Consider the following 23,422-nt stretch of genomic DNA (forward strand, 5'->3'; position numbering starts at 1 on the left):
TTTTGTCCAAGAATCTCCTGCAGCCAGACGAAGAAAGCTGCAGATCTGAAATTTTACATGCAAGAGTTTATGGTCTAAACCTCTCCCAAAGCATAGCAAGAGCAGAAATTTTCTTTGCAGGTTTAAAGAAAAATCGTGTCCAAACCGATGGTGGTCGAACATCGGTGGCTTACTCTAGCTACTCCGCCAGCATATTTGCTAACTGCTGAGGAGGAACTGTCTCCAGACTTTGACTTTGGTTAAGTTGATAGTTAGGTATAATTAATAGGTATTTTTTGTCACTCAGTATAGCAAGTAGTGACGAGTGGCTTAATTAGCTTTACCATTGACATTTATAACCCGGACCAGTTTTGCTCGGGTAGGACCATTTTTGTTGTCATAGCTGGTCCGGCCGGACCATTTATGTCGAACATATGCGGTCCGGCCGGACCGCTTATGCACCCGGACTAAATATTTTGTTACAGATCACTTAACCCATTGGATTCCAGGATAATTGAAGTCACCTATGCTGAACTAGAAGGTAGCTAAGCAGATTTAGTATTGTTCACTTTAGAAATAAGATCACATAGCTAACTCAGTTGTACTATTGCTGATGTTAACTGATGGACTACGATAAACAGATCCAATGATTAGATACTCTATCTTATCCGGTGAAGCCGGCCGGTAGCTAGCTATTTATTTATATTTGAATCAAAGTAAACTTCAGAGGGACACAAGTAGTTGGCCACATATAGCTAACACAATTACCTCTCCTTCCACAATGGTTCAGATCAATGATATTCTCTCTTGAAGAAACAGCAGCGGTAAGAAAAAGGATCTGGAAACCCCTGGCTTTATAATCGAGACAGGCGGCGTTTATTCGAATGCGGCTTTGAGGAAATTATTCTGTGAACGAATTTTCCGTGTTTACTAGCTAATACATTACCATTTCCGGGTTGCTGCAGTTTATATAGCTATGAGATCACTTTCCTGGAATACGGATAAATGGGGTGGTGCTACGTTTTGATAAGCGTGACAGCCGTGATTGGATGATTGGAGAAGAATACTGAGTGAACAATCTACGTAAGTTGGATATGGTGTAACTAGTAAAGCGTCCTGCAAGGCTGCATGCCGGTATTAAACTACCCTGACATATACTGTACGTTTGTAATGGTTAACTGCATTGTCAGATGCTATCTTCGACGTACCGCAATGCGTATTAAAGCCACTTTAAGTTCGACATGAATCTTCAGATTCCTACAAGAACTCAAGTGGCTCTAGACGATATCCTACGGCTCTTCCTGTACCTTTCTTGGGCACTAAGCTGAATAACGTGTCTTTGAGGATTGCTACGTCTTGGTGTTACCATCGTTACGTGTTTTTGCGGCAGTAAAGTTGATGTTTTTGGTACTCACGGTTTGTCTTGCAGGCGTAGTGGAGGCTGTATTCCTCCCCAGGCAAAACGATCCTGCAAGAACTTTTAGCACGATCTTGCAAGAGAATCCAGTCATTTCTTGCAAGATTTTGCAGGAACAAGAGCTTTCCAGGATCTTGCAAGACACTTGCAAGAGTCTGGTCATTTCTTGCAGACTCCTGCTGGATCTTGCAGGATCATTTTTGCTAGGTTGGCACGCTGCAGTGATTGAAACTATTCGTCATGCTCTGGTGTCTGGAGGTGTACCTGCTGTTTTGGAGCCTGTCGGTGTGTGTCGTGATGATGGTAAGAGGCCAGATGGTATGTCATTGATTCCTTGGTCATGGGGCGTACTCAGGGAGAAATCATGTGCAAGATTTGCAAGTCTTCAAGCAAGGTTCTTGCACGGAAAGCAAGATTCTTACAAGTGAAGATCTTTATGTCCTTTTCTTGCAAGTCACTTGCAGTCTTGCAACTGATTTCTCCCTGGTTACCTTTGCTCTGTTACTTTACCTGTTCAGACACCTAGCCCCATCTAATTTGTCTACTTCCCATCCACAAGTGGTGCCTGCCGGCTGGCAAACTCTGCAGAATCAGCTAAGATCAGGAAGTATTCTTCTCTGACTCCATCATTTTACTTCTCACCTCTATGTGTTGAGACCCTGGGTGCTTGGGGATTATGTGCATGTTCATTAGTAAGGCAGATAGGTTCCCGGGTAATGGAGCAGTCTAGTGATAATAGGGCCACCCAATTTTTGATTCAGCAGATTGCTATCGATGTTCAACGTGACAATGCTGCATCTGTATTGGCAACGATTCCATCAATGCAGAATTAGGCAGAGTTCGCCTCTCTGCCCACAGTTTGATGTGAAGACTTTCTTTTTCTTTTATTTATTGACAATTATTTACGGGTAAAAAATGTTTTTTCCTTCGATCCTACTTTTCTGTTAGTTTAGTCCATGATATCCTACATGAACGAATTTCCATCCCATTTAACAAGCATTTTCAATTTTCTAATGCCAACACACGATCCCATCCACTAACATTTTCTATTCCCTCTACAACTATCAATCCTTACCATCATTCTTTTTTTTGTTAACGTCCTCTTTTATGGACTCTATTGCTCGTCATATTCTCTATTTGTCAAATGGTCTTGCTTTTCACTCAACACTTCATAGTTTTCTTGTTGTGTAATATAACTGTTTTTGTTATTATTTTTTGTATATGTCTTATCTGTTGTAATTGTAAATTTATTCTCGTGTGTGTGTGTGTGTGTGTGTGTGTGTGTGTGTGTGTGTGTGTGTGTGTGTGTGTGTGTGTGTGTGTGTGTGTGTGTGTGTGTGTACTTTGTGTGGGGAGTACGTTAACAGGTTTTATGCCTTCTGTGTACCCATGTCTTTTGACAAAATGGATAATCTAATCATGAGACTGTACGGGGGTGTGATCGTTTTAGTTTGGCAGACTCCTGTAAGCGTTCAAGCGTTAATCTGATGGCTGCAGGTTTGAGGCTGCCCAGGTCCAGTCATGGTTTTTTCTCCTTTTTCCACCTTTTCAAACACACTTTATGTAACAATTTTAAACAGGCTGTAGGACCAGGTGTCCTACAGACCTTCAGCACTTGTGCTGTAAAGCCTTAATAAAAAAATATAAAAAGTTTGAGAAATACATATAACCACTAGCTCTAAATTTTTGCATGTGTAGTAGCTACTTGCGTTTTAAAAATGTGGTATTATATATCAATTGATCATCCCCTGCATACTATTCCCCCAAATCGTGTCTTAAGCTTTTTGACTATAATCTTCGTTCTGCTCTAGCACACATTTTCAGGTCCTCTATCTCTGATTTTGCAGGCCACTTTATCTTGGAGGGTTGGGTTTGCGTGAAGCTAATAGTGCTTCTTCAACACCCTTCTTGGGCTCACAGGAATTGTGCTCTCATCTGCTTATGTCCTTAAGTGGAGGTCCTGACATGTTTCCTTCCATCCCGAGTCAAGATGTTGCTGCTTCAATCTTGCTGCCCTTGATATTGGTGATTCTCTTCCTGACCTTATCCATCCTAATTGTGGGCAGCGTGTATTCCCCACAAACATGGGCTTGATGTTGCTGTGTCAGACCCTTTTGCTTAATGCAATCTCTGTTCAAGACCAAGTCAGAATCTGTTCAATTGCTGCTGACTCCTGTGCTAGTTCATGGATTTTGGGCCGTTCCTTGTGATTCTTTGGGCATATCCAGGAGTTTGTATGCTCTCTTCAATACTGGCTTGGTGTCTTCACATGCTCTCCTGTTCACTGTCCTTGTGGTAGCATTGTTCATCAATCACCTCCTTTGTTGTGGATATGGACCATACGTATTCGTATACATGATGCTTTGTGTGATGTGATATACAATACTCTTCCTCAGGAAAACACTGACTGCTTCAAAGAACAACTAGCTCCTGTTGGGATTGTCCAGGCAACATTTTTCATCCTGAATTTGTATATGGGAGGCCTGCATATTTTGACATAACTGTGTGTTGTCCATTGCAGGAATCTTTGTTGAGTTGGTCTACTGGTGTGGCTGCTGAAGCTGCTGTAGCTGCTGTAGAGGAGAAGAAGATATGTAAGGATGCTCTCTATGATGAACTTGGTGGTGGTGTCTTTTTCCCTTTGGTGGTTGAATCTTTAAGATTGTGATCAACAGCTAGTTACATTGCTGTTAGGATAACCACTATGAGTGGCAACTCTTGCGGTTTTGCCTTTCGTCATCTGTTGGAGCAACTCTCTGTTTGTCTTAGGCACCACAATGCATGAACGTTTTTACATCTGTTCACTTTGTTGCCTGGCAGTCCTCTGCAGGAGTTAGAGCTCTTCCTCCTATAAGCACTCCCACTCCTACCAGTGTTCTCAGTTTTAGGTTGCACTTAATGCCCCTATGTGGGGGTTGTGTGTATGCTGGCAATCCATGCGGGTGTAGGTCTATGTAGGCTTTGTAGGTTAGTTGTTTTGTTTCCTTTTTATTTTCAGTTTGTTTACTCCTAGCTTGAGATGTGAAAGAGGAAGGGAGTACCATTAGGGCCAGATAATTAAAGAATGTGGTATCACAAACACAGGTACTTCTGCAGGACAGGTCTGAATGTTCTCATTAGCTGAATGTTATCTAGGGTTGTTGTGCACACAAAAAACATGCATAGTAATGGGTAAAGGTCTAGCTGGATGCACAGCACAGGGTTGCTTTACTTTCAATAATCCGAATAATTTACATTTGGGCTGCCCTGCCAACTAATAAGAGAAAAGCTAGCTGCTCCTCACAGTATGGTGATGCAATTGGATGTTCACTCTGTCCGTACAGCAAGTTTGAAATTAATTTGAGGTTGTATGTTATCTGGCTGGTGGTGATCAATGAAAATACAAAATTCTAAGTTTGGGCTGCCATGCTATCTGAGAAGAGAGAAGCCAGCTATTCCTCACAACATGGTGATGCAATCACTCAGTCATATTGCAAGTTGGAAATTAATCCAAGATTGTTCACTATCTGGCTGGTGGCGATGAAAAACTATACACACAAATTCATTGTGGTATTATTTGCTTGCCGTATTTCATTTACCACCAGCCAGATAGCAAGCAATCTCAGATGGCATGGCAGCCAAGCATAAAATTCATATTTGATTATTGCAACAATTTCATCGACACCAGCCAGATACTAAACAATCTCAGATTAAATTCAAACTTGCAGTAGGGGCCCAGTGAACATCCAATTGCATCATCATTTTGTGAGGAAGGACTGGTTTCTCTCTTCTTAGATGGCTCGGCAGTACAAACATAAAAATTTCAAATTTGTGATCATGGTGACAATTTCATTGCCACCAGTAGGATAGCATAAAATCTCAGATTAATTTCAAACTTGCAATATGGACTGAGTGAACACCAATTGCATCATCATGCTGTGAGGAAGAGCTAGCTCCTCTCTGCAGGGCAAAAAATTTTGTATTTTTGTCATTGTGAATTGATTTCATCGCTACCAGTTAGATAACCAAACAATTAATATTAGTTAGACTTCAAGTATATACAGCTTCAAAGCATGCATGCAATTGGGATATCATGTCTTGAGTCAGTTAAGTATTTCTAATCAATCTATAGTTCTCAAATGTCCATCATGGTTATTTATTTTTCTTAAGTAACAGCTAATCGGGTATAGTTTAGCTGGATTAGTGGTTCAAATTCATGTGACTGAGGTACTAAAGAGCCAATGGGTAAGATTGATATATGTGTCACTGTATGTGATTCTGATACTGTGTTTTTTATGTAAACTAATGCTTTACAAGAATCTAAAAAACTAACTTATTTGGCAGTCCAACAGAGACTCTAGCTACAAAATTCTTGAGGAAAATTTATATTTGGACTGCACTGACATCTGTTTTTTTCTGCTGTATTGGTCTTTTGGTTACTCTTTGTATCTATTAAGGGAAGCACCATTGTACAGGCTTTACCTTTTTGTAACACCCTGTCTATTTGATAAGCCAAATAAATAAACCAATAAATAAATAAATCTGAAGAAGAGAGGAGCTCTGAAAGGAGCTCAAAGGAGCCAAAGGAGCTCAGAAAGTAGCCAGGTGAAATTGTCGTGTCTGTAAAGCAATGTTTAATCAATACTTTCCAACACACGTTTACACAACTACTACTTACAACATGCTGATTATATTAATCATACACAATACACTACTAGAAATTCATAGTCAATAACAATTATAATAATCATTAATAATATAAGTTTATGTTACTACATTCACTCCTACAGTTAAAGCTTGACCACAAGCTCTTGGTCAGTAGTGAACTGGTGGCCTTCGGTGGTGTTGAAGATAATGAGAAGTCTCAGTTTGCTCCATTCACATGGTGGAGTTGTTTACAAATCAGATGCAAACCTCATGGGTGTGTTATAAATGATTTGTGGTATGGGGTGTGCACGGATCAAAGGCACTCATTTGTAACACAGAAAGAACAAATGGCAAGGCTAATATTGAGTACCGCTGAGTGATGTGTACAAGAAATGATTTTACTTGCTAATTACTGTCTTTACGCTTAGTTAATTTATTGTCAGCTAGTTTATTCATTGGTTGTGCATTTCCCATGCATGAGCATGAGGGATGCCAATCACTCCAGCCAATGTACTGCTTCATATTATTTAGACGGGTGTAGCTGCTTAAGTGTCTGACATTCATTGTTGAGTGGTGCAGCACTATAATAGTCTTAATCTATTTGGGAACAAGTGTGTGGTATACAGATATCAACTCAGCCCATCTAGCTAGCTAGCGGTTGTACTGTTTCTCATTCATTCAGAAGAGTGCAGTGTTGTGTGCTTATTCATTCCAGAGTGATTCACTTCCTCGATGTGTTAGCCAAATTCATTGCCTTGTACTGTGACTTCCAACTTTGGTCTGGCATTTGATGTCTGAACTAATTAGCAGCCTGATTGTGTGGATGAAAGAAGGTACTTAGCCATGTTACAATTATCTGTAAATCAGTTTACAACTGATTTGTAGCGCTGGCCAGGCATGGGGCGAAGTACATGTGAAAGTACTTATCTGTAAGGCGAAATCTTTCAGCAGTAAATACCTTTCCTGCAATGCTAAAGGGTCTCTCAACAGGCACAGAGGAAGATGGTACTCCTAGGATGTTTTTTGCCAACCTTGAAAGCAGAGGATATTTCCTTTGGTTATCTTATTTGCTGGACTTTGGGCCATTGTTACTGTGTCAGTTTCAATGTATTCATCCACCTGCTTAGTGAGTGTACTTCGTTGTTTTTGACTTTCTGTTCAAGACATAATCTTTCTTCTTAGCTGCTATAGCTGCCTGCTTCTTATAATGATCAAGCAGTACAACTGTTTCTACGATCAACAGAGAAATGAATCAGAAGATGGGAAACCTTTTAAATCCTGTTTTTAGAGCAAATGCAGCAATTGTGACTTCAACCAAAAGCTGACCATGTCAATCCAGGAATACATTATCTTTGAGCCAATATATATAGCTACAACTTATTTCACTTATAAATATGTAAAAGGACTTCATTGTACTTCATGTACTTCAAAGTACTTTCAAGTACTTTAAGTACCTTAAATACATTGCTTAGAACTTAAGTATAAGTACAAGTACATTACATTTGTACAAAAAGTATTTAAGTATAAGTACAAGTACTCAAGAAGGTGTACTTAAGTGTCTTTAAGTACAAGTACCAAAGTACTTTGCCCCATGCCTGGCGCTGGCAATAGCCTTTGATCTGCCCATGTACACCATACCACAAGGTAGGGTTCAGAGATTTAATTACTGTCCAGAGGTGCTTCTTGCATTGTTCTTTGTTTGTAATGCTGTAACATAGCTGAAACTGAAGTGACACTTTCCTTTCAGTAATATTATTGATAGTCAGGTCACGCTTTCAGTCTTATGGTACATTTATGTCATGTTTATTATAATTAATGTAACCATGTACTTGTGTGCTACTTAGAATTTTTTTGTAATTGTTCTTGTACACTCTTGTATGGAAGGACAGCTATGCTGAATATTTGAGCTAAAATGATAATCATATCAGTTCCAGTAGCTATCTTTGAGAAATCACCTACTCCCAATTTAAATTGCAAAATAAATTGAAGCCTTAATGAAACAGTTCCAGATGTTATAAGAAAGCGAACTTGTTACAATGATAAAAGAGGTACTTAATGCCCTTGAGATGCAGGAGAAGCAGTTTTGGTGATTCTGTGATGATGTTTTAGATTTTGCCATTAAAAGTTACAGTACTTTACATTATGCAATAAGTGATTTCTAGTAATAAACAGAGTTTGGCTTCAAAGTAATTGACTTTACCTGTTCATTAGAGTTTAAAAAGCTGACTGGTTTTTAGAAACTGGTCAACCCTTTCCCCAAGCATGATGCTTGGGTGTAGGGTTGTTTATGCTGTACTCTAATCTACATCCCTATATGTGACTGAATTTTGGGAAAACGTTCCAAAACGCACATTAGAAGTTTCGACGATTTAAAGAATTCAGTAACTAGCCTAGGATGGTAAGCATGCGTATGAAGTTTGCATATCAATCTATTAGCTTTCAGACCACTTCCAGTACTTGTAGCTGTTTGTAGAGCTTACTGCTAAATAAGATAGAAAATCTGAGCAGTTGGACAAGTGAAGTAGTATTGTGAGTGCTTACAAAGGGAAGAAGTGTGGGGGTTGGCAGGGTGGGCAAAAGAAAGACTTCAAAATGGAAGCAGACCACAATTGGAGTCCAGGCACAAGATTACAGGGCTGTGCTGGCTTCTTAGTGGCTGATATGAAGCAACATCAACAGAAAATCATTTGGCCAACATTGTCAGGCCATCCACCAGAGCACCACTGATTCTTGCCAACCCAGGCCCTTCAAAAAAATTTGAAGCCTTAATCCAGATGTTAATAAGAAAGTGATGTTGTTACAGTGATAATAGAGGCACTTAATGCACTTGAAGATGCAGCAGAAGCAGTTTTAGTGATTCTATGATGACGGAATTTTGTTTTAGATTTTGCCATTAAAAGTCAAAGTACTTTACATGTACAATAGGTGATAAACAAACTTTGGCTTTAAAGTAATTTCTTGTTGACTGTTTTATTAGAGTATAACAATCTTTAAAAAGCTGACTGGTTGGTGAACACTTCCCCCAGAACAATGCCTTGGTGCAGGGTGTATAGCCCAGTGTACTCTGATCTACATACTTGTATGTCCTTGATCAAAGTTATGGTCAAGGTTAAAAAAATTGCAAAGGTGACTAGTGCAAATACTACAAACTGCTCATAGTGGTGATAATGTTTTGTCTACATTGCAGACTTGAGTGCCAGTGTATGACAGGAAATTTTGATAAAATCGATTTTATCAGTTAAATTATTTTGATTTGTCAACATCCATATTAATCACCTTTAAAAGTATGTATTTAGATTTGTTATTTCTTGACTTTTGTCAATATTTAATTCATCAAAGTGTGTGGAGTCCATCAAAATTGTGGTAGATATGAAGGAATCACCAGACCAGAGAAACCATCTAACAATAGCAAGAAATTATCTAACAAGAAACTACAGTATCTTAATAAGGCCACTTATCATACTGTGAAGACAATTCAAGCTTATATAATTTTTTGTATAATTTTTTCAGTTGTACAGGATCATGCCCCTATCCTTGCAAATATATAGAGCATGTTGTAAATTTGAACCAAAATACTGTACATTATTTATCTCTGTTCGTATTCATAGAAGCCTGCAGTACATATACAGTAGAAACTGTGTTAAAGGTCACTTATATAATGGCCATAATCATGAAGTCCCAAATATTTTTTTCCATACAAATGCATGCATTGTGATCTATATTAATTGGTCACTTGTATAACATGTATAAAACCACAAGAATCCACCTATGAATTCCTGTACACATTACTTCAACTCTCATAATTATATAGTAGCAGTTACCACGCACCTTACAATGGACAATCAGAGGCTTGATTGGCCAACAATCTGTAAATGTAATCAACTATTGGTACTATTTCAATTTACAGTACCTGCCTGTACATTGTTACTTGGTACTGCTAACCAAGGGTACATGTATCAGCCCTACAAAATTGTATTTCAAGACAAATTCATAAATAAACCATGTTGTGCACTGAAGAAACAAGACAAAGTACTTACCATGATAACTCTTGTAAGTATACGCAATCATATGGGATGATTGAATCAAGAACTCGGATACTGTATGTTAACTTACCCCTCATAGGATACACACATATTGTAAATTAAAAAGTTACATATACATTTAATGGAGTCAGTGTACTTGTTACTTTCTATGTTTTCTTATTTAGCAAGCATCATGATGATGAACAACTACTTTATCACTATTGGAACATTTACCATTATTCTGATGTTGTCTGATAAATGTCTAACACAAGGTAAAGATAAGTAGTTAATTATCTGATAGATGATACTGTAGAATCACATGTACTATTATACACATGCCCTTACTTACAGTACTGGATTTGTGCCCCAAGGATGCTATTATTTTTTTGCCCAAAAATAAGGATAAAACCCTTCGAATAGTGCCGCACTGCAGTATTATTTGAGGGTGTGCTACTAATATTTTAAACCTACCACTACTATAGCTAGAGTGAATTATCTATTCTCGGACACCATGTATACTCGGACACTCGTTCTTGTAAACTGCTGGATGGAATCATACGAAAATTGGTGTGGACATACCTTGCATATATAGCCTTACTATACCTCCAAGTTCAAGCCAAAACTTTTGTTTGATTGTTATGTTAGACCACATCAAAGTGCTTAAAATCCTATATTCTCGGACAAAATTCAAGTATCGTTGGACACCGGTCAGTGATCCTACATCAAATACTTTCAAAGATTTACCACCAACACCATCTATTAGGGCTATTCATTGGATATCAGCAAAGCCATAATTTATTTCTTTCTATCTCATTTGCAGGAAGTTGTGATCGGAAGTATGCGAGCATGTCACCACCTCTATTCTCGGACACGAGCTATCAGCTGGTTCTCGTACATGGTTAAACCAAATCACTTGAAAATTACTGTGGACATACTTTACATATAGCCTATCTAAACCTCCACATTTGAGCTAAAACGCGTTTATGGTTAGCTAACTAGAGCGGATTAAAATTTCTGTGAAAAAATTAGTATTCTCATTTTTCTCGGATAATAGCCAATGCTTCCTACACCAAATAATTTAGCTGCTTCCTACCAACACCATCTGATGGAGCTGTTCATTGGCTATCAGTAGAGCCATAGCTTATTTCTTTCCATCACCTTCATAGATAGTTGTATTCGGAAATATGAGAGTATGTAAATACCTCTATTCTTGCACACATTGTTTCTGTGCTGTCTGATTGAATCTTGGCTCCAGCTATTTCTGGCGGTACAAAAGGGTAGTTCACTGGCATTATATGCTATTTAAAGTAGTTCAAGTCAATGAAAGGTACAACATTTTCACCAGAAATAGCTGGAACCGAGATTCAATCAGACAGCACAGAAACAATGTGTCTGAGAATAGAGATAATTGCACACTCACATATTTCCAATCATAACCATCCATAAAGGTAATGGAAAGAAATAAACTATGGTTCTGCTGATAGCCAGTACAGTTCCATCAGATGGTGTTTGTAGGAAGTGGCTAAATTATTTGGTGTAGGAAGCATTGGCTATTCTCCGAGAAAAATGAGAATACTAATATTCTCATGGAAATTTTAATCTGCTGTAGTTAGCTAACCATAAACACTTTTTAGCTCAAACATGGAGGTTTAGATAGGCTATGTGTAAAGTATGTTCACAAGAATTTTCATACGATTTGGTTTTATCCATGTACGAGAACCAGCTGATAGCTTGTGTCCGAGAATAGAGGTGGTGACATGCTCGCATACTTCCGATCACAGCTTCCTGCAAATGGGATTGAAAGAAATAAACTATGGCTTTGCTGATAGCTAATGAATAGCTCTAATAGATGGTGTTGATGGTAAATCTTTAAAAGTGTTTCATGTAGGATCACTGACCAGTATCCGACAATACTTAAATTTTGTCTGAGAATATAGGATTTCAAGCAATGACTTTATTGTGGTCTAGCACAACATTCAAACAAGAGTTTTGGCTCAAACTTGGACACCAATTTTCATCTGATTCCATCCAGAAATTTACGAGAACAAGTGTCCAAGTATACATGGTGTCCAAGAATAGATAATGTACTCTATTCTACATTATAGTTTTATAAAATAGTCACAACACATTGCTACTTACTTCTTGCATACAAGACCTTTCCTTCACTCAAGTCCTTTCTTTCACTCAAGTTCTTGTAGCACAACCGTGTCATGCCTCATGCTACGTGATCAATTTACTAACTAATATCCGGAACTTCAAGTATGTGGCAGCCATTTAAATCTTTCAGGACAATGCCTTCCTTAAATCGAGGTGGAGATTAATACTAAAGGTATTAGAGCACCAGAATAGAGTAATTACAAAAATATAGTGCGGTATTATTCGAGGGTGTGGTACAATTAAAATTATTTTCAGAAACAAGGACAAATACCCTTGAATAGTACCGCACTGTAGTACTATTTGAGGGTGCGGCATTAATTGAGTGAATAGGCTATATCTCAAGTATTGTATGCAATGTGTATATATTACGTATATAGCATAAAGTAACCCCTGACATACTTTATACAATGATTTAGTAGAAGGAATTTTAGGTTACATATTCAGTACCACTCAAATATAACTTCACTCTCACACGCTAAAGCAAGTGTGATATTGAACAAGAGGCTAAACTTCGCGTAGTTATGAATTGCTCTATGGAGTAATTGAAGGGACACATGATTTACCATGCTGTGAGGCATGAATAGTGAAAAGTGATTAGACGTTGTGTTATACAGTAGTCGCTTTGAAGTCACACTCATGAGTGTAGATACTGGCATCAGTGGGTGTGGTCACAAGGTAGGTTTCATATGATATTAATGCAATAGTTTAAATATTGACATTATAGAGATATCAATATGCAATGTTTATACAATGTACAGTAAGTATATTATAGTTGATAACTAGTCATCAAATGGTTGGTGATGAAGCAGAGCTAGGGAAGTCTGTTCTGGTACCATCAAAGCTGCCACTGCAATAAATTCTACTAGCCAGCTGGGACTTTGTTATCTAGACTAGCTAGGTAAAATAAGCAGACATACAGGTAAGAAACAATAATAGGCATACAATAACTAACATTAGAGAGCACTCTATCATGTGCTCACTCATCCATCATAGATGACTTTTGAGTAGAGTTCTTGCAAACAGATTCTACTCATGGTTCTGTGAGATGCAAGTACAGTTTTACTCACAGATCGCTCAAGTATATTCATGATTTGAGAAAACAGTGCAAGTGAGTGTAATGGTGCATTTGAGCAGTACTGCATCACCAAAAAACCAACCTCATTTTCCTTTCATGACAACTTGGTAGTATTGGTTAGGTGTAATGAAGCCCAAAAATGCCTGCAGAGTGATCCCAAATCCTTCCAACAAGTTTCTGAGGAATACTATAAAAAACATCTAATTGAATTTTCTGCTGAGTGAGTGATTAACTAACTGTCTGATGCTTCCAGCCAAACATAACTCGACTATACTTAAGGCTACAACCTTGATTCCTTCACTGTTTGACATTGCTTCAGCCAAAAGCATGCTTTTACACCAACCACAATTGAATAGCTACAGTGCATGCTTCATGGATTTATCTTTACCCTCCTTTGTGTCCTATTTCTTTCTCCACTACTGTGTAGGTGTTGATTCACAGTAACGCATGATTGCTTCAGTGGAGCTGGCTATTATGAGAATCACCCGTAGTTTCCATAGTGACTGAATTGATTGCAGAAGCCACGATTCTTGCATTTTTGTTTGTTTGTAATGCTGTATAGCAAGCATAACGTACCTGAAAACGAAGTGGAATGGCCACTTCACTTCTCAGTATTTGATAGTCTGGGCATGTATTTACTTGCAATATCCATAGTGACAGAATTGATTGCAGAGGCATTTCTTGTACTGTTCTTTGTTTGTAATGCTGTATATTACAGATGTAACAAAGTTAAATACGAAGCAGAGTGACCACAGCACAATTAAGTTTTGCTGATTAAAACGATTGCTTTTCATGCCTACCAGGAAAACTGTTTAACCAAAAACCGGTATATACAGGTACATGTGTTATAAGTCACCCTGTAGAGATTTTAATTACAAACAATTTATTACCCTATTGAGAGTTTAGCTACAAAAAGCTACCTGTTTAGCTACCTGTAGGCCATTGAGCTATGTAACAAGTCACCATGTAGAGAGTTCAGCTACATACCAAGTCACTCTGTAGAGAGTTCAGTTACAAACAAGTCACTCTGTGTAGAGTTCAGCTGCAAACAATTTAGAGTTGTGCCAATTCCCACTTTTTAGGCTAAACCAATACCGTATAGAGAGAAAATTTGGCAGGGGAAAACTTTCAGAAAGTTTGGTGATTCGCTACAAATTCACCAAAGTTTTAACCTGCCAATTACTCATTGTGCCTGAGATTTGCATCTTTATAGCTAGATTGAGCTTGAATTCGCCATGAAAGATTTATTTCGTCAAATGCAATTTATTTAGCTTGCTATTCCCCAAAGTTACCCCCATCAAAGTTTCCCTCTTTATGGTATCCAATATATTTCCCAATTTTGCTGATAGTTAACCGATACCTGATTGTAGGACTCTACAAGTTACACTTGTATATCCTTCATTAAAAGTAATGCTTGCAAAGCTAGTGCTATGATATTGTACACATACCGTAAGTCTAGTAAGCTGCTAACCAGACAAGTGGGCTTGGTTTATTTAGGGTTTGGTTTGTGGTGACCACAAATAATAAATAAAGTATGTAATACATGCCAGAGCCTTTGACACCAGTCCTCCAGTTGTACTGCAGATGCTATAGCTAAATATACTAACAATCTGCAAGGCAGCGCCCACTGCAACCGATTTTCTTAGAACAGTCACTTTGTAGTGAAATACTTTAATAGAGTAATCATTGATTAAACGTTTCAAAGATTATCATCAGAAATGTTGCTAATCTAGAAGAGTATATATATAGGCGGGAAATTCCTGAAAGCTTTTGGGTTAAATTTTGCGCATATTTGACTCAGGCTTAGTGACTTATGATGTATCTGAAATCTGTACAGAGTAACTTGTTTGTAGCTGAATGTGCTCTACAGGGTGACTTGCTATGCAGCTCAAGGTGATTTGCAATGTAGCTGAATTATCATTAACTTGTTTTATAGTTGAACCAATGATTGGATCGGTAATCAATAGAGGCTGATAATTCATCGTTTTCAGAAATTTATAATGAAATTTGGTAGCCAGACTACTAAAGGTGAAGGAAATTTCCATGGAAAAAATTGTCTTGTTCCAAGAAATGGCATTAAGGATTGCCAATGTATAAAAAAATAACTTCAAAATAATTTGCTGCTGGGCTAATGTAACTACAGCTGAAGTGATGGTAAATTCTATTCCCTTCTTTAAGTAGAATTTGATCAAAATGTTAGCAAACCACAAGATAAATATGAACTTAATTTCCATCATTTTTTAAAATCACAATACAGTTACTGTAGTTCAATCTTCCTTTGTAAGTGAGCGCTTTCTCCAAAACGTATTGGTGGTTCGATTGATGAGGCATGATTCTTGTGTCACTGCATCATTTAGACAGGATTTAAGGTTTTAATTCATGAAGACCTAAAGAATGATAACCATAGTAGTCACTCTTTAGCAATGAAGTCATGTACAAAGTACGTATGGTTAAATTTTAATCTTGCTAATCATCTGTACAAGCATGAAATTGATCCAAATTCAACCAAAATGGCACCGTTTTCTCATACAGTGAGTTTCTCTTTCAACTACTTGTAAGCAGAATCCTTAGCATAAAGCAACTCTAAGATTCTTAAAATATACACCAATTTACATATTTTTGCCAGGAGTTATGAAAATAAACCAATTTGAGTTTAGCTTAATTTCAGGCTCACCACTATGGTGATTAACACATCCTGGCCTTGTCTAGTGTGCTTAACAGTGATCACACACCACAACTTTTAGATATACACAACTCCCTAAACTATAATAATAGTAGCCATACCCATACTCAATAACTGGAGCCTAAATCATTGGCAAATTGTTGTGTGATTGAACTCCTAACGGTAATTACTTTGATGCAGGCTGTATGTTTTAAATCCTAGGGTTATTATAAATGAAGAATTCTGTTCTCAAGTAGTCGAGAGAGCAAGTGATGAAATTAATTTTCGGTGAATTTTGTCCAATAGCAGTCTTTCCTGGATAGTTAACAAGTTTAAACTTAAACAATTTCATTTGTGATTACTTTGTTGATGACTGTAGTGTGTTAAATATTGTGAAGATGATTTGTAATTTTACAGATATCAGAATTTTACCACAGAACACAACTGAATGTGTCGGTAGTGATGTGAATATCACTTGTATGTACTCTAACACAACCAATGTCAATGTTAGTATTAATTGGATAATTGATGATACCGAGTTAACTCCAAGACAATTATCGAATAGTCACTTGTACCAAGTTGATTATCATAATGGCATTCATAATGGGAGTTCCATATTGACGATATTATCTATTAATACTACTACACGCATTCAATGCAGATTGTTCCAAAGAAGTCCAACAGTTTCTGCGACTGGAACTATAACAGTTACTTCTGGTATGGATATGTAATTGTATGCACTCTGTTTATACAGTATTATAACACAATTTTATTTGCATATGTAGAAAACTTGTGTGGTTAGTGTGAATTAATCTGTGTTATGGATGCAGCAATAATGCTGGCATAATTTTAAAATAATGTAGTGCTCAGAAGCATAATGCTCAATTTTATGAGTATAATAGCCTCATGCCTAGTCTACAGGCGAATCCTGGTTATCATCACAATTCCATAATTATATTATATAGCATCCACCAACTAGAAGTGTATACATTTGCTCATGTTTACATCAAATCTGACATGGATTCCACTTTTCAGTCATGTATATACAGTGTATCAAACAAGTAGGGATCCCCCAAAAGTGACATATACCACCTAAAATACCCCCATTAAAACCATCCTAGAGACATCTTACATGACAAAAATAACATTTACGGAATAATATTAGTCCATCTAACATCAAATACAGCATTAAAACAAGAAAACACAGGCAGCTGGATATAGAAGGTTAAAAAAATTTTCCAAAACTCTAAATTCTTGTCTGCCTGCCTGTTTGCTAGGCTTGTGTTGAATATGCTGGCATAATTTTTGACATAATCAGGGATGAAAATCATAACACATAATGCTGGCATACAGGCCTGTATTAGAGCATATTAAGGAGCATAATGGGCAAATTTCCATCACCATAAATTTAACTTCTACTATAACAGTGACAAAGTTAAGGACTAACCTGTTTTCAATGGTGAAATTATTCCTGACTACGAGTAGAAAAATGCACTGCAGTCTTACTACAAGTTTACATTTGACGGAATGAGTGCTTTTCATTGTGGGTTTGAGTTGTATAGGGCACATGCAGTCATATGCCAACTAGAACCAAGGCATGGCAAAGCAGTTTATATGAACTTCAATCAATGAATTTGGTATTATATAATGTGTGTCACTGTCTGATTTTAAATTATGATATGATGATTGTGATTATTGGAAGCTTGATTGGAAGACAATACAAAAGAAGTAATAAAGTTAGTGTAGAGTCAGTATAACTAGTTGATGTTTAGACATTGAAAATAGCAAAAGTCTCTGCAGGTCTTTAGTGAGACTGGGGTTAATATCAAACCAGGAAATATTTCAAAAAGATCAGGATTCTCTAATAGAACATTCAAACACTCTAATAGAACAGTCATTGCATGCAACAGAGAGAACATCAGTGTTTATTCCCAGGAGGCTATTATTTTCTTGGCGTGGTGCTGCAAATGCTAGTTGCATATTATACTGAGCAGTTGCTGTCCTTTGAATATCAATTACTACAACTCAGAAGATCAATCAGAAACCATGCATAATATTGCGGCATACAAAGCTACAAAGATATTAAACAATAAAATGTGTATAGTATCTGAGGGACTATAGATATTCCCCCAGACTCCTTGTTCTAATATGCCTACTAACTCTGGAGCGCATCCCAATTTCACGCTATTGTATGTTGCAGTTGAAGTGACACTTTTCCATTCACATTCTACAGTACAGCTCAAAGGTAACATCGCAAGTATACACATGCGAGTAATGCTCGCATCTTCCCGCGGGATCATTCTTTTGCAGTGTACTGTACAATACCTGTGGAATATCGCGTGGATGTGCACTAGCCACGCGAGAAACTCGCCAGTCATGAGAACGCTCACTACTGAGTTTAGTAACTTCATACAACACTTAAATCACATAAACATTTGTGATCGGTCCCATAATTATGTTCGTGCAAGCCTAGCAATTATACAGTAGAATGCAATAAACGCACGCCTGGGCCCGCAGAACGCAATGGGTGGAATATTTACGAAAAAGAAAAAAAAATCCGTAAATTCTAAAGCGCTTGTTTCACAATGAAAGAAAGTGATAACACCAAAAACCTTGGCAGCATCGTGATTCCAAAAGCAAGAGGAGTTCCAAAATCTTTGTTTAGTGTCAGTACTCTCAAGGAGACAGAAGATATCAGCGTTAGTCTGCCTTGCATTAGACGAGCAGTTCACTATCGCTTTTTCTCACGTTCATTTGCCTTCGCCGGTCCCCCGTGTATGTAGGAAAGGCCTGGAAGACAAAACTTACCCAGCAATGCATTTGCGTGTTCATGGAGATTTCGATGGTGCAAGTTGCATCTTGGTAGAGGACTGCATCCGTATGTTATGATTGTTTTATTAAACGCCTGTAGTTTATTGTCACTGCAGTACAAATCAATTTTTTGCTGTTAGCACTTCGTAGGCCCTTCGTAGCACTGTAACTTCGAAATTTCTTGGCTTCTAGAGTTGAAACTTCGGTTGACCATTCCTTTAACTATCTAGATAAAGAAAGTACGAATTATAAAAATGCACTAGCTAACTGGGGTTCTGTGGCATTACTTGGTGACCAATCCATCTAGGTTTACGGTAGCTATACTGCTAGCTACAGCACTGACTGTAGTCCGTGACAGAGTCAAGGTCAAGTCAGTAGCTAAGTTACCAAGCATTCAGTAGCTACAACACAGGCAGCAATAGGAGAATTCACAGCTGGCGGAACTGAGCCAGTGCCGCCTCCCAAGACCATAGGTGAGACCTGTTATCTGGTCTTGCGTGACGCTCTCGAGTAAAGTTAGCTATTGTGGAGCATTACTGTAGCCTTGCTGCATCCACACGGGTCACTCGAGCGCACGTCACGCGCATCATGCGTGTACATGCGACGTTACCCGTGAGCTGTACTGTATCATAGAACTCTGCACTAAGAAAAACACACAAGATAAAAAGCATAATGTATTTCTGAAAAGCATAAAAACAAGTATAATAATTATGCAGAATTTTAGAGAAATTTAAAAAGACTAGTAGGCAAATTTTGGAGCATAATAGACTCAAGCCTACTGTCTGCTTGGCTGCCTGCCTGCCTGACCACAGTCGCAAGGCTGGAGGCCAAATGAAGTAGTGCATGGCTACCATTTTATGCCAAAATAACAAACTCACCAGTGGGATGTGCCTTTTGGGGTTCCAATGAGTATGTGCCTTGTCTTTCCTTTTATCCTCGATGAAGTTGGTCATCTTCTTCTTAATGCAATAAAACCATATCAAAGCATTAATTTTCCGTACCAACACCTCCCATGAGCAGCATATTTAGGAGCCACAAAATTAGTTAAAGTGCTTATGCTTGGTAGATACCTGTAACTTCATGATAGGTTCAAGACAATGCCCATTAAATAATCTTCGTTGATTAATAACGATCAAGCATGCAGACCATACCACTTAATAATCTATTTTCTTGATCACAATGACCACACATCCTTATTATTGGTCTAGTTGTATTCATAATGTTAGCACAATGAAAATATGAAAATTAATATTGAATCACCCCCTGGTGGGTGAAAGCTGACTTGAGACACTCTAATACAGCAGTCACTCTAATAACACATAATTGGATCTGAAAAAACAGGGAACAATTGCATTTTTTTTGAATTCCTGTTTATTAAATACTTATAATCTACTTAGCCAACTGGCAAAGTTTCAGCTTCATATATCAATAACTTTAAGAGTTACAGCCCTACAAAGTAGCAACAACAGAAAAATCGATTTGTACAGCAAGTATAGAGAAAATAAATTACAGGCGCTTACAAAAATGGCTGTAACTTACCAACGAATTGAGGTACGGAGATAAGCTTTCACCATAGTGTTTGCCATGAACAAGGGAATCAATTACTGGGTGCGTGTTTCCTTTACTTGCTCTTCTTCACTGCATACAAAGGCAAAATTCGCGAAGAAAAATCAATCGGATATCATCACTTCAGCATAATGTAAACAAACACTCATAACTTACATATCCTTGGATCTACTGCAAGATTTTCCAACTCCTCTTGAGCAGGTCAGGTTTTTATTGTTAGTCACTTCCTTTACTAAGAAAGAGTGGTTAAAAAATTTATGGAATTTTTTTCAATAATATGCAAGTATTTTTCCCAATGTATTCAATTTTTTATACTGTAATTTTAGGCTTTTTTGATTATGTCCCTTTTTGAAGATCCAGTCACAAACAGTCACATGAGAATAAATGTATGCTATAACCAAAAAAAAATCAAACAAACTAGTATATTTAAATTAAAAATGAAGTTGCTATTCGAGTGAAACAAGAGACAAATGGTGGTATTAATGTAGGGATCCCCTCCCCCCCTCCCCCAAGCTATGCTATAATACCATCATTCATCTCTTGTTTCACTACTTTTTTTGCTTGGATCCCTACTTTTTAAAAAATTTTTAAAGATATAAGATATACTATAAATGTAATATATATACAGTAAATTAATGTCATTGTGTAGGTGTATTAGTAGTGGGTTGATTTCATTCTCATTAACAACTACTATATGACATTTGTGTGTACTGTATACATATTATGTGACCATCTCTTGTGTCAGCAAAATCTGCCTAGTTTGTACAAGCATACTTTTTAATAAAGCAAAGTTTTTAATAAGTTGAAATTATGCATGTTTTAAAGAAAGAATGTGTAAGTTTTATTCAAGCCATTACTCTGGGAAGCAAGTCTCTAATCCATTAAACCTAAACACCATCTTATTTGCCTGCTAATGGGAGTTTGAATATCTGTAGCCCCAAGGATGTGCATATCACATGTGTTTATTTAAGATGCAGCAGATGTAAACAAAATTATTGTTATTTCTTCAGTTAAAACACTTTCATACTTGTATGCACAATTACTACAGGACTTGGTCAATTTTCTAATTCGTGGTGAGCATTTTAAACCAAAATTCCAACTAATTATGTCATTGAAAACAAAAGTTATGACTGCAAACAAAAGAACCTGTAATTTATTTTTAGTATGGTTGGTTAAATTCTTTGCTCATCTTACTGTCCGAAAACTGCTCACCATAATAGACTGAAACTTTGGTATCCTACGTATTTGTTGGACACTGTAGATAATCCTGAGACAACAAAATATAGTAAGTTGCTAACTACGTGGTGAGACAGTGACATATTTCTTACTGGTACATGAATAATATTATGTAATTACAGAACCACCATCTCCCGTTCATGATTCAGAAATCACAGTTGTGGAAAGTTGTGCTGCTAATTTTTCTATATCATGGGATCCATTCATCAGTGATCCATTATGTGGATTAGTGTCGTATAATGTGACCATATCATCTTCTGTTAGTGATAATGCATTAATAATAATGAATGTAACTGATGATAACTTCCATCATTACCCTGGTTTATTATCTCCTAATGCTGATTATGCTGTCAGGGTGGCTGGTATGAACAATGCTGGTGTGGGGGAATGTAGTATCATGCAACAGGTTTCTACTTCATCTCAGTGTAGTAATTTACCAGGTAACAAATAATAACTGCTCATGCTACCACCTTGTGTTGTGTTAAGTCATACCTAGTAGTGTATTGTGCTGTATGTGTGACAAAATAGACTGTTATAACTGAAACTGTATTGGACAATCTTATGAATAGAGTGTTCTTTGATCCTTATTAAAATTTAATGGCATGTATGATGCCATTCCTTTCATATGTTCATAACATCAAGAGTAAATAATAGAGACTATTTACTCTTATTAACCTGTATTCATGGTTACACCTAGTTGTTAGTTTGCACACAAGTGCAAGTGTTTGTGTGAATGATACTGTTGGCCCCAATAAGTACATTAATTATGTGACTGGCTGAGCAAAAACCAGTCATTTTCATACATTCCTCAAATTCCATTTTAATGTTTCTCTGTTATTTATAGTAGTGGACTGCCAAAGTTTCAGTCTTCCATGTTGAATAATCTTGGAGTTATGTGTTGCACTAGATAGTTGGAACAGCAAGAAATTTGATTTGTAAAGCAATAACATGGCAAATAAATTAGAGGTGCTTTCATAACTCATGACTGAAACAAGCTATGAAGACAGGACTTGGCTTAATCTATTTACCAAAAACTATTCAATTCCTTAATATGTGACTAGCTCAGTTAAAAAAAAATTTTTTTTTGCAAAAGCTATATAAATGTATTGGGTACAATGCATGTACCACATAAAAAAATTATTCACATTTTAATTGCTTCAGTAGGCAATAAAATAAAGTTTGAACTATATACCGTCAGATTTTCCTGTTCATGTAGAATAAGAAAAGCTTCGTTTTGTGTTTTTACAGCAAAAGGCATGTGAGCTATGGGCACATATTTACAATCTGGTGAAAATAAAGTTTACAGTTGTTATTTCTTTGTTAAAATGGCCTTCTTCTTTGTACTGGCATATGAAGCAATATAGAGAAAGCAGTATACCTTGATGTCATACTGTACATATGCCTCAAATAACACTGATTACACTCTCTTAAAAGGTAATGGGTACTGTTACATATTCAAGAGGCACAGATTCAATACCAGTAATCCCTGCTCTGTTGTAATACCATTATATAAATATCAAGATACCTGGTAGTGTGTCGTGAAGCCAGCCCACCACACTTGACAGGAAAAAAGAAAATGTAATTTTTACACATATTTAGCTCCGTGATCTCTTATCCAATTGGATCTAAATTTGCTGCTGAAGTGCCATCAGATAGAGGGGTCTACAGACCAAACTTAAAGAAAATTTCCCAAGCCATTGTCAAGATATGGGTGGCTAAATGTTTGGATTTTTTCTTCTACTTCGTTTTGCACACTTTGTAAAATCTGTTATAAAGTACAAATGCATATTCCAATCAAGCTGAAATGTGGCACACTTACAGGGCTCATTAAAGCAAATCTTAGTCCATGTTTGGTGGGAATCCAGTTAACA

General features: G+C 37.2%; 1 protein-coding gene across 1 annotated transcript in view; it reads left to right on the plus strand.

Annotated features, from left to right (window-relative positions):
* The first annotated feature begins 953 nt into the window (after nt 1–953).
* The window catches only part of LOC136260517 (uncharacterized), a 114,728-nt gene continuing 92,259 nt past the window's right edge, over nt 954–23,422 (plus strand). The window contains exons 1-4 of the mRNA XM_066054283.1: nt 954–1,062; nt 10,230–10,316; nt 16,356–16,655; nt 21,674–21,991. Of these exons, the coding sequence (XP_065910355.1) occupies nt 10,238–10,316; nt 16,356–16,655; nt 21,674–21,991 (697 nt within the window). The 5' untranslated portion in view covers nt 954–1,062; nt 10,230–10,237. The remainder of the gene's footprint in view (nt 1,063–10,229; nt 10,317–16,355; nt 16,656–21,673; nt 21,992–23,422) is intronic.

Source organism: Dysidea avara, chromosome 1 (assembly GCF_963678975.1).
Source record: "Dysidea avara chromosome 1, odDysAvar1.4, whole genome shotgun sequence".
NCBI lineage: Eukaryota > Metazoa > Porifera > Demospongiae > Dictyoceratida > Dysideidae > Dysidea > Dysidea avara.